Below are 12,232 nucleotides of genomic sequence, written 5' to 3'. Positions count from 1 at the left end.
CTCCAAACACATCGTCTCGGCGTCTTTGATAGGTAGTTGATAACAGACTGATGGGGCTGGCCTGGCTCTATATAAGGGGCAGCACACAGCCAGCAGAGAAGCATCTGACAGCAGCCACCTCACCGGAAGTGACCCACCCATCGACTTCACAGGATCTCTGGACCTTGACTAACTCCTCACCATGGCTGTGTTCTTCACCGCTGCTCTCCTGGCCATGGCATCATGTCCTTCAACGGCGTTTGACCTGGGCCAGTCCACCCGCTGCGTGCCCATCCCCAACCAGATGAAGGTGTGCCAAGACGTGGGCTACTCTGAGATGCGCTTGCCCAACTTCTTGGGCCACAGCAACCTGGAGCTGGAGGTGGTCCCACGCTCCGAGGACTGGAGGCCCCTGCTGCAGACGGGCTGCCACCCCCAAGCTCAGGCGTTCCTCTGCTCCCTCATCGCCCCCGTCTGCCTCGACACGTAAGGAGATTTAGCATTTCTTGTTTCTATTCCATTTTTGTATTCTCTTTGGATTGCTTTGTCCTCTACAACTCTAACGCAAAACATATTTCTGAGTTAAACATTGTCTAAATTTTTCTCTCTAATTTCATTACGGCAGTACAGTTTGTGTCTCCCTCGTCCTGTGTCTCACTGTGCCTCTTCTCTTCCAGGTTTATCCAGCCGTGTCATAGCCTGTGTGTGGCAGTCAGGGACAGCTGTGCCCCGGTGCTCGCCTGCCAGGGTCATGCCTGGCCCGAGGCCCTGGACTGCGACCGCTTCCCGGCCCAGGAGGACATGTGCCTGTCTCCCCACCCCAAATTCAGCCACTTTACCAAAGGTATGCATGTGCACCACACAGACTGATCATTTGAGTGCTACAGTATCTTTCTTGAATTTAAATGAGTTGTCTTTCCATCAGAGGAATTATACCAACATGCTCGATTTAGATTGTTAATCAGTTCTTTTCTTCTTCTTTCATCTCTGTTAGACTTACCCAAACCTGCCTGTCAAAACTGCCCTTCTGTGGAAGAGTCTCCTGCATTGAAAACCGTTCTGGATGCCTTCTGCCAGCATGATTTTGGTAAGCAGTAGGATTATAAAAAGCTCTGCCATAATTGGATGTATTGTACTGTTTCCAAACCAGATGATTCACACATTTTTCTCTCCCTCCTCAGCTGTGACTGCCAAACTCCATCGCCGCCGCCTGCCCATGGGAGAACCAGAATTCGAGGTCGAGGGTCGGGTTGAGTTCATCCGCCAGGGACCCCTTCTCCCTTACGACACCCGGCATCTCCTCCAGCAGTGGCTCCTCATCAACCTGCGTTGCGCCCACGTCCTGGTTCGCCCCGGACGGGCACAGCTCTACCTGCTGACCGGCGCCGTGCAGCGTGACGGCACGCTGGCCCTCACCCGCCTCTTCCCCTGGCACAAGAAGGACGCCAACATCGCAGTGGCCACGCGCAAGTGGAAGCACCATAGATGTTGAGTTGACTCGTACTGAGATGTGAAACTGGATCACGGCTTTGGGTATTAATGATAATTGGTCTACTATAATTGGGTCAGTTGATCTAAAGGAAAGACGGGTATGGGAACAGAGCTGGACTCCGACATCAATACCCTCTGCCCTCACCGGCTCACTTACTGTAGCTCTGCTTTGATAGCACACATCCTAGAATGCACTCAAAACTGTACATAGTAATAATAAATGTAAATTGTTTTTTAAAATTATTTTCTGTATGGATATTGCTGTATTTATGAGTGTCATCGGTTTGATGTGGATGGGGAAAGATGGCAATAAAATATTTGCTCTATGTGAAATGATTCCTATGCAGTTCTTGGATATATTTGTTGACTATTCCGCAGAAGTCATGACTCGGTACGATCTTTCCAAGTTGACCAGGCAGTGAAATTGTTTATAGCAGTGGTTCTCAACGTGGGGTCTGAGGACCGCCACGGGCCCTTGAGGGGGTTCCAGGGGGTCCCCAGCAAATTGATAAATTGTTGAACTTCAACATTATTTCATTTATAACATTGAGTTAACAAAATTAGTGAATGTAAAAGAATGGCTGGCCATAGATTCACTCTTATCTCTGCCTACATTACAGATTGTCAAGGAATTCTAGAGAAAATCATATCTAACGTTAGAAATATTCTCCCATTTGGGTCTGCTAGAAAAAATAGAATCAAATTTGTGGCCCTAATGTGGATTAAATTAAGAGGCCTTGATATGAAACAGATTGAGGTTGGTTTATTATAGCAAAGGCCCATGGTCAGATCTAGCTCTTCTGTCATTGATTTGACCACAAGGGGGCACTCTAATGGAATAGCTAACTTTACTGCAGTAATGCCATGCTGCGCTCAATCTTGCCATTTTCAGTCTAAGCAGTGAGCTTCTCGATGCATTATAGAATATTAAGAAAATCATGGGTGTCATTGGGAAAATCTACCTGCCCTTCCAGAGTTTTGCCTTAGTTTAGTTTGAAGATGAGGTTTTGTTGAGTACTGATAAACTGCTAAAAGGATCATGTGTAATGCAGACAGTGGCCCTCCTCGATCAGGAAGAATTGTGTCAAATTGTTCATAATGACGCATGGCTATCTTTACAGCAGCCTGTGGCATGGCCTTTGCTATATAGAGCTAATGAGAAGATAATTTGCTCAGTTTACAGTTGAATAGCCTTGTTTTCACCACCAAGCTGTGCAGACTCTGCTAGGAATTACTCGAGAGCTACTGACCATTATTTTTATTATTATTATTATTATTTATTATTATATTATTACAATTATCATATTGCCAACAGAGATGATGAGCTGGGTTATAATTTAAAATACTACGTATAGTGCTTTCAAGTGATTATTTATATTTGGCCCAAACATGCCCCATAGTCAGCTCTGATGTGGAAAAGTAAATTAGGTTTGGTTTATGGCAGGGGAGTAGTATTGTCCTTTTTGGGATAGTTGAGTAGCAATGAAGTGATGGCATGATTATGCCATAATGAAGTCTTAAAAAATGTCATCTCTAATGTTTTATTAGAGAGTATGAGTAATATTGTTATCAGAGGCGATGATAGATTTCAAAGTCTATGATTTCCTGACGTAGGAGAAGCTAATTGGGGCTAAGTTCCTCGCGTGACAATTTTTAAAAGTTGAATGCTCACTAATGTGCATTGCCTTGAATGGAGACATTGCTCAGGCCCTTTACGCCTGGTTTAGTCTGTCTGCTCTGGGGTGAGTGCATACTTAAGTAAGGGAAGCATATGACGTAGAAAGACAAAAGCACGTTTTCCTCATCTCTACAATCCCATTTGTTGAATCAGCAACGTCGTCATAGTGTGGGTTTGTCTTCCAAAGAGTATCTTTAGTGGCAAAAGCGCTGCTGAGCTGATGTTCTCCACCACAACGAAGGAAACATGAAAAAGGGTAAGAGGGAGAAATTCAAAATCAAATCTCAAATTTACATTTATATGGCGTGCTACTATTGGTGGTGACCAAAATGTACTTTTTTCCACAGTTTGGTTGGCTGTCCTTGCCCTGGTGTACCTGGACCTGCCCATCCGGGTTGGCACTGCCCCAATCTGTGCCCATGGACAGGCCGAGTGCCATATCTCTTCCTTGGGAGATCTCTTTGACAGGGTCATACAACAGTCTTCCAGGATGCATGGCATTTCCAGTGATCTGCACTCTTACTTTGTGAGTCCTTTTCCTCATCTCTCACATCCATCACCCCTCTTTGAAATAGATATCTCTTTTGTGCGCTCAGTGTATCCTCTGATGTCACATGTATTTTATATACAGGAACAATATTTCTCCCCCAGCAAGAACCACATAGGAAAACGGAAGTGCCACACGTATCGCATACGAACACCAGGCGACAAAGAGAATGCACAAAGACTAGGAGTGAGCATTCACATTGTTCATGTTGTGTGTTGGCATGTAGGTGTTTGACTGCATGATCAAAAGTTTCACTGCATCTTGTCATGGATTATATCCTAAGACAGTTTTCACACGGCTCCACCTGTTCCTCCACATGCACATCCAGAGAGCAGAGCTGACAGAGGTGGTCGTGCGGCTGCTGGGGGCCTGGGGCGACCCGCTGTCGCAGCTCCACCGGAGCCTGTCTCAGAGTCAGAACCAGAACCAGGACTTCGACCACTACAGCTCTAACAAGGCTCTGGAGATGAGCCACATGGTGCAGGAGCTGAGGAGCGGAGTGGCAAAGGTGGCCGAGAAAGTAAGAAAGCTCCACTTTAGTTCTGACTGCTCAGCTTGTGGATGCTTTGTGTAGTCATGTAACAAGCGTGACAATAATCCTATTTACTATTATAAACGGGCTCTATTAATTTATTGAATACATGTAGATACCTGATATTTCAGTTGGAGTTTGAAATACAAAATCTTTTGCATAAAAGAAGTTTATAAAGCGGCAAAAGTAGAATTATGGTAGATCTTTATTTCTGTACCACAAACTATAAAACTATATACGTTGTATTCTTCTGATTCTCCACCTCAGATGAAGCTACTGGGAGTGCTTGGTAACACTCTGGGTTACGTCTCCTCCCCTGAGAGTCTAGTCCGCTCTTCTGCTTCTTCCTCCAATGAAAGAGGAGAGCTCAACTCTATTGACCACCATGCTCTGCTCTACTGCTTCAGCAGAGACTCCAACAAGGTGAAGAATTACCTGCAGATCCTCAAATGCAGCACTCTTCCTGAACTGGACTGTTAGTATCTAAGTGCTAGCAGAGCAACCTAGAAAGCATTATCTGTATGTTATTTACTTGAAGCTATATATATATATATATATATATATATATATATATATATATATATATATATATATATATATATATATATATATACTGTATATATATATATATATATATATATATATATGTGTGTGTGTGTGTGTGTGTGTGTGTGTGTGTGTGTGTGTGTGTGTGTGTACTGTGTATATATCTGTATGTGTATATATATATATACATACATATACACACATATATATATATATGTGTATGTGTATATACAGTATGTGCATATATATATATGTGTGTGTGTGTGTGTGTGTGTGTGTGTGTGTGTGTGTGTGTGTGTGTGTGTGTGTGTACTGTATATATATATATATGTGTGTATGTGTATGTATATGTATATATATATATATATATATATATATATATATATATATATATATATATATATATATATATATATATACATGTATATGTGCTGCTGTTATCCTTTGAAATGCATTTCATGGTCCATTGTACCCTGATGATTGCTTGTGCCATTTGTGATGTCGATGTTATAATATAGACAATTCAACTATTTTGCTTTTGAGCACTGAGGACAAAACGGTCTAAAAAGAAAGATGAAATAAAGCTTAATTAAAATGTTTGGGTGATTGTTCCATCTCTTCATTACATTTATAAAAAATTGTGCTAGAGTTAAATACTCTACTATTAACTTGTAAATGGTTTTGCTCTGACACAATAAGAATAAGCAATATGGAAACTGAATGAACGGTTTTATTTACATTTGACCCGGGTAAAAAATATATATTTACAAAATATACTCACTAAAACATGAAAGACAAGGAAAAAAGATTTGATAATGCAAAAAAAAATGAAGTGATACTGTACATTTGTCTTTGAGCTGTTTTCCAATTACAATCGAGGAGCGAGAATGATTCCTCGAAAGTCTTGTCAGTGTAATAATATAACCATGAAATTACTTAGTGAAGCGAAGTGAATTGAAATGAGATGATTGACCGAGCAGTTGACCTTGTATATGTGATGCAACAAAACAGTGTGACGCACTGAAAAAGTGATTATTATGAAGGTTAGTCTTTACAGGTAGCGTATGCCATCCACCAGGCGCGGACTGCATAATCAGGCACGTCGGGCAAATGCCCGGTGGCCTGGCCTGAAAAAAAAAAAAAAAAAAAAATTTGGTGCCCGTAGTCAGGCCACTCACTGAACAGCAGGCCAGGCGCCGCCTACTGGTTTACTAGTGGTTTTATTACTTTATTCAGGGTTAAAGTGGGTGCATCTCATTGTAAAATTGGACTTGGCCCAAATTGGCCTTCAAACGGCCCAAATTGTGCTTCAAACGGTCCAAATCTGGCTACAAACGACCCAAATTGGGCTTCAAACGGCCCAAATCTGGCTTCAAATGGCCCAAATTGGGCTTCAAACGGCCCAAACTTTTCGCCGCCGCCCTTCGGACGCCGGCACGCGCGTCGGCCCGTATCACACTGGCCTGCTTGGTATCTAATGCCCGGCCTGAATTATGATCCCAGTCCGCCCCTGCCATCCACAAATTGTAGACTCCCTCTCAGTCTTTTAGCCCCTTCACAGATTAAGGAATTAGAGGGGACTTTGTGGATGTTAGAAAGTTACGGGTTCCTTCATGACTCCTCCTGTGTCCCTGCTGCTCTTCTGTGACGGTAATCTATCTGATGCTGCTGCCTTGGTGAGATTTGCCGATGGTACTTGCTCGTCCTGCGAGAGACCCTGGGCCATGAGCTCGTCCATCGGGGAGCGAGTGTTGTGAACCTCCTTCTCCTTGCAGTTCCTCCACTTCATTCGGCGGTTCTGGAACCAGATCTTCACCTAGCAGCAGGATAGTGGATAGATGTTGGGATTCAATCTCATGATGTTAGTCTGACCGTTGCCTTTTTAACCAATATTTAGGTAGGTGAGGGTTTTGCTGAGTATTTGTCAAGTTCCTGCCCCTTCACATTTCTTCCCTGCTTCACAGTTGTTGAGGCAAGGGAGACTGTGACAATATACATAAAATACAAATTCTAGTCTAGTCTTGTTTATTTATTATTTATTTATTCCTAGGCTCGCCCGCTGCATGGGCTCACCCATCCTGCAGCTCGCATACACAAGTCGGCCGCCGCGCGGCCTCGCATACAGCTTGGCTGCTGCGTTGCCTTGAATAGCTGTAGCGTTTTGCTGCGGCTAATGGGGATCCTAATAAACTAAACTAAATCTCTCCATTTCCTCTAGTCTCTCTCCCTCTCCCTCAGTCTCTCTCCCTCTCATCTTTCTCCCTCTCCCTCAGTCCCTCTCATGAGCCTCAGACTGATGACATCATCACTAATGACATCACTGATGACATCATCACTGAACTATTCATAGTATTCCGATGATGTCACAAGCCTTTTTCCTACCAATATGGCGCTACAATACACACAGCCCATTGGCTGTAAGTGTCACTTGATTGTTATCACCTGTTAATTGATCACAATCACCTGTTGTTTTCCTACCAAAATGGCCGTGTGGTGACGTAACAGAATACTATCAATAGCCTCAGCCTTAGGGCAATTCATCTTCCCTAATTAAAAAATCCAGCTCCATCAGGTCACCCGCACGAATGCGCTTTACACCCCCTGAAAGTTTCAGCTCGATCGCACGTAAAACGGCATTGCTGTGGCCGGACAAAATTCTTGAAATAGGCTGGACAAACATTGCCAAATTTATGTAGATAGATAGGCCTTAAAACAGTCATGTCTCAAAGGGCTTTACAAACCATCTTATACATACTACGGTACACGTACTGTATGCTTCCTATAGGTGATATACATACTTCATATTCATTGTTTACTGCACCATATACATACTACTACAAATAGTACGTTGTATACATCATATACCACACAAACACGTTCATACAATATAGACAATGGCTTTACTCCAGTGTATCAACCTGTATATTAACTTATGGAAACATAATGTAAGAACACAATGTTACTGCGTAGGTACTACACAATAGTAGGATGTAAATCTCCCAAATACAATCATGTACAATCGTGTAACGGCACCATTGGAAGAGTGTGTTTCACCATAAGTGATATTGTGTTCTTACAGTACTTTTCCATAGCGGTGAACACACTGGAATAAGTAAGTATTATCCTAACGCACACTGGATTACCTGTGACTCCTTCAGACTGAGATCAGCTGCCAGTTTGTTCCTGTCTGTCTTGCTGATGTACTTCTGTCTCCGAAACGTTCTCTCCAGCTCCTTCCGCTGCTCCTCGGAGAACACGGCCCTCCTCAGGATCCCTCTGCGGGATTTAGGACTTGTATCCGCAGACCACATTGGAATATTTGTTCCCTCTGAGTGGAGAAAAAGGGGCAATGTTTTACCTTAGCTAACATGTCAACATCTTGAGTGCATCTAAGAATGATTGATTTTAATTGTCCGAGAGTACATGAAGCAAGCAGGAGAGTCCATGTGGTGTGTGTGTGTATCCAGGGGCGGACTGGGATTATAATTCAGGCCGGGCATTAGATACCAAGCAGGCCAGGCTGATACAAGGCAACGCGCGTGCCGGCGTCTGAAGGGCGGCGGCGAAAAATTTGGGCCGTTTGAAGGCCAATTTGGGCCATTTGAGGCCCAATTTGGGTCGTTTGAAGCCAGATTTGGGCCGTTTGAAGCCCAATTTAGGCCGTTTGAAGCCCAATTTGGGCCGAGTCCAATTTTACAATGAGATGCACCCACTTTAACCCTGAATAAAGTAATAAAACCACTAGTAAACCAGTAGGCGGCGCCTGGCCTGCTGTTCAGTGTGGCCTGACTGGGGGCACATTTTCTTTTCTTTTTTTCTTTTTTTTGCAGGCCAGGCCACCGGGCATTTGCCCGACGTGCCCGATTATGCAGTCCGCGCCTGTGTGTATCGCATTGAGATGAAAAAGCTCATTAATGGCTAAGGTATTGTCAGGCTGGATCAAGTTTTCAAAGGGTTTATTTAGGATTTAAGACTTTTTCACATGAAAGCAAAAAAATAGGCTCGTGTCCACAATCAAAATGCACACTTTTCCAACCATACCAAATCTACCTTTTCATTCCTACATGATGACTGTTTTTTTCTCTTCACACTCACTTTATCACTCACTTTCCATTTGTGTTTTTTTTTTCTTTCTATCTGTCCAATTGAACAAACTGGGGGTGACTAAAGAGAGAATAGAAGCCATTTCATCTCAGGGCAAAAGGGATTTGGTGAACTGTGAGGGCCAATCCCACGCTGCCTCACTCACAGGTGCACGCACAACAAAAGTCAAGTGGAACAATTTATCCAGTCTATTCAGCGTTGCCTTTTTAATCTGTAACGACAAATCTGCACATAGACCACCTCTGGGGAGCGCGTAACAGGTTTGGACATGCTCCTCACCCCTCTATTGGGACTCAATGGCCTCCACTTAAACGGCCGATTACCAGGTCACTCCCGGGCATCGTGTGTGTCGACGCACTAGCGGGCCGACTATAGAACCCTGTGGAACCCCGACAATAGGGGCCGGTCAATGGAAATGCCACTACTCATGGTGCTCGGTGCTCCCAACACTAAATCTTTTCACTCGCAGGTATGGAGCCAGTCTGTATGTGAAGATGAGCTCGAATAAGTCTATAAAAGTCACTTTCATTCAATGCTTTATGTCCCCAGTCAAGGGGTCTCCAATGGGCAGGGCTGAGAGTTGAGGGACAGGAGAAAAGAGAGGGGTGGGGGGGTCGGTGAACCAGGCTCTTTAGCCACACAATAGCCAGGGGGTTGTTCCTGGTCCTGCCCTCTTCTGCTGAGGAATGGGTGGGGTTTTTTGTGCTCGGCGGAGTTCATTGCTGCGGTGAAAAATTGCAGCGGGGTCGCGTGTGGATGGTGGAGTGAAAGTGCCGATTGGTCACGGCCACGATTTGGCATTGTTGCGTTGCCGGGCGCTGTGGGAAAGTGTCAGCCCACTAAGAGGGCTCAAGGGACCGAGCGGGGATGATCGGGGCTTTCTGATGCGTGCTATTTTCCACCACACTTGACAGGCATCAGCGGATGCATCAACTAACTACCTCTAATAGCCCTGATAGAAAAGCCCAAGATAAAACATTGATATATAGTCTTAATTTGCAGTGTTCTCAGCACTAAAATTATATTTCATATCCTATTACGACTTTTTTTTTTTTTGATTTAATCCAACCTGAAATTCAAACTAAAAATCTGTTGGGATTTGGAGCCACACTTTTTTTCACGTGCTGAGGGAGTGCTGAGCTTCGAAACAATCTTCCCTTGGTTCAGCACAAGGAATCCACACCTGTTAATTATGATCTTATACTCTTGACAGAAGACACAATGTTATATTAGCTCTGCATATTTGTGCCAGTGAAAGTGTGCATCTGCAAGTACAAAATAGAGGGGCCCCAGGAGGCTCATAAAAGCCCCACTACCCACCCCTCTTCTTCCCCGTCCTAAACAGCCGTGAATGGTCATGAATAGTGCCGTGCAGAGTTGAGCGGAGAATTAGCTCTTTGGCATAGCTTCGGTAATTAGCTGTAGAGAGACGTGGGGGACCCTGCTGCTAATGCTTTAGAGAGGAGCTGAGGCATTGCTGATGAGGCATATAACACTCACTGGAGAAGACGGGAGGGGGGCTGGACCCACCGCAGCATGCCAGCAGATACTGAGGGCCCTGCAGGAAAACACTGCTCAACACACCTGCAGACACAGATAGAAAGAGATCGAGGCAAGACTGTCAGACATGCTAACGTGCTAACCAGGTGCAGAAGGTGAAATCCACAGGGGGCTTATACTGGATTACTGCCAACTTCTGAGGACATTTTGAATGCCATCTTGTCTCAGTCATTTTTCACGGGGTTTCTTTTATGTGTGTGTGTGTTCTTTTCACAATGATGTTCAGTTTTAAATAGTGACGCATAGAGACATAATGTTGCAGCACATTTTTGATGTTTAATTTTAGATGTCCAAAATGAACGTGACAAGACATTTTCACCATGTTTTCTTCTTAACAACCCATCTAGAGATGCAAACAATTTAGTAATTCACATTGAGAATAATTGACTTGATTAGAATTGAAGTTGTGAGCATGCTAGACATTTCATGCATTTGTAGAATTTAATAGTATTAATTTATATGGTGTTTTCTTCTCGAAGTGGATATTGTACAATTTCAATGCAAATGGAGTTATCACTTACCAAGTTTGAAATGTATTATTCAATTATAAAGATGATACATTTATAAAATAATGTTTCTTCTTTGTGCCAATTAAATAAATGCACCAATAATAACAATATACAATATAAAATTGTACAGACATAGTCATTCACTGTTCAATTTAAATATACAGATCGTTTATGTTATAAAATAGACATTTAGTTTTGTTGTGCTTTGCTCTCTTAATATTTGAAAGCTGCAATTAATTGGAGAGTTTGCAAAGACAAAGATGAAGAGTTTCCAATGTTTATTAGTCATTATTGTTATCAATTATTGTCCTTTGTATCAAGGATTCAACCCAGTCTATAGCTAACTAGAACATCTACCAGTGTTACAAATAAGGATAGGTAGAAAGGACCTACAAATGATTTTCCACTTAAAAATTGTGTTTTAAAATTCAGTCATACAGCATTTATCATCGATATTTGTTGTTTGTTAAGATGCATTGTGAATTAAAATTAACTTTAGCTAATAGTTATTTTATGGTTTATGTAGGAAATAGTCTACCATCAAGTATTTGGTGCATTTATATTATATTACTTGGTACATTTCAAATCAGTTCAGACAGAAACTTAGATTCATAGTGGAAACACGCACTAAATGTTCAAAGTAAATTATAAGTTATGACATTTATTAAGCAGCCAACACAAAACAGCCCTCACACAAACGTTTAAACCAACATTTCATCTTTTTCCAGAGTGCGCTCGTGGCTCACGTCTAAAAACCCCCAACATGATCCTAGATCCATGACATTAGATGTATGTGTAAAAAGTCCACATATTCATTTTACCTGTGTGTGGCAGAAGGGGTCCTCCTAAGTCCTTCACCTGGTGAGAGTGTGGACCCTGGGCATGGCTGTGGTAGGCGGCACCATGCTGAGGGCCCCAGGTTCTCCTCGGGGGCCTCACATGTCCACCTGCAGAAGTCCGTGACTGCAGCAGATTGTCAATAAGGAAACTCTTCCCCGAGTTCCCGAAGCCTGGAGGTGCAGCAGGAGGAGACCCAGCCATATCCCTCTTCTTCATGCAGCTCTGAACTGAGACCATCCTGTTCACACACAGTGACCCGAACACTTCGACTCCCTCTCCAGCAGTCACAGCTTCAGGGACACTCAACTTGTCTTGAATCCCTCCTCGAGTGACCAGGCCAACTTCATTAAAGTCTGGAGAAAACAAAAGTGCTCTCCTCTTCCTCTTTTTGGGCCTGCACTTTGCTACAGGGGCTGCGTCGTGATTGGCCGAGAGGCTCTAATGTG

The 12,232-nt window shown here is 43.3% G+C and overlaps 3 protein-coding genes across 3 annotated transcripts; 2 read left to right on the top strand and 1 right to left on the bottom strand.

Moving 5' to 3' along the window:
• Positions 1–181: 181 nt before the first annotated feature.
• szl (sizzled) lies at positions 182–1,471 on the top strand (the record flags this gene model as incomplete). The annotated part of the gene is made up of 4 exons (XM_083663154.1): positions 182–465; positions 657–823; positions 974–1,066; positions 1,161–1,471. 4 exons carry the CDS (start codon positions 182–184, stop codon positions 1,469–1,471), a joined length of 855 nt encoding a protein of 284 aa, XP_083519280.1.
• A 1,923-nt stretch (positions 1,472–3,394) lies between these two features.
• On the top strand, positions 3,395–4,707 carry LOC310800405 (prolactin-like; the record flags this gene model as incomplete). The annotated part of the gene is made up of 5 exons (XM_083663004.1): positions 3,395–3,404; positions 3,496–3,674; positions 3,780–3,881; positions 4,024–4,215; positions 4,495–4,707. 5 exons carry the CDS (start codon positions 3,395–3,397, stop codon positions 4,705–4,707), a joined length of 696 nt encoding a protein of 231 aa, XP_083519130.1.
• Positions 4,708–6,364: 1,657 nt separating this feature from the next.
• Positions 6,365–12,023, bottom strand: dbx2 (developing brain homeobox 2; the record flags this gene model as incomplete). The annotated part of the gene is made up of 4 exons (XM_083663003.1): positions 6,365–6,589; positions 7,917–8,101; positions 10,378–10,461; positions 11,768–12,023. The coding sequence occupies 4 exons, from the start codon at positions 12,021–12,023 to the stop codon at positions 6,365–6,367; spliced, it is 750 nt and encodes a 249-aa protein (XP_083519129.1).
• Positions 12,024–12,232: the final 209 nt, after the last annotated feature.

This window comes from Poromitra crassiceps (genome assembly GCF_964638095.1).
Source record: "Poromitra crassiceps genome assembly, chromosome: 30".
NCBI lineage: Eukaryota > Metazoa > Chordata > Actinopteri > Beryciformes > Melamphaidae > Poromitra > Poromitra crassiceps.
Note: the sequence above shows the minus strand (reverse complement) of the source record. Positions and strands in the feature narration are given on the sequence as shown.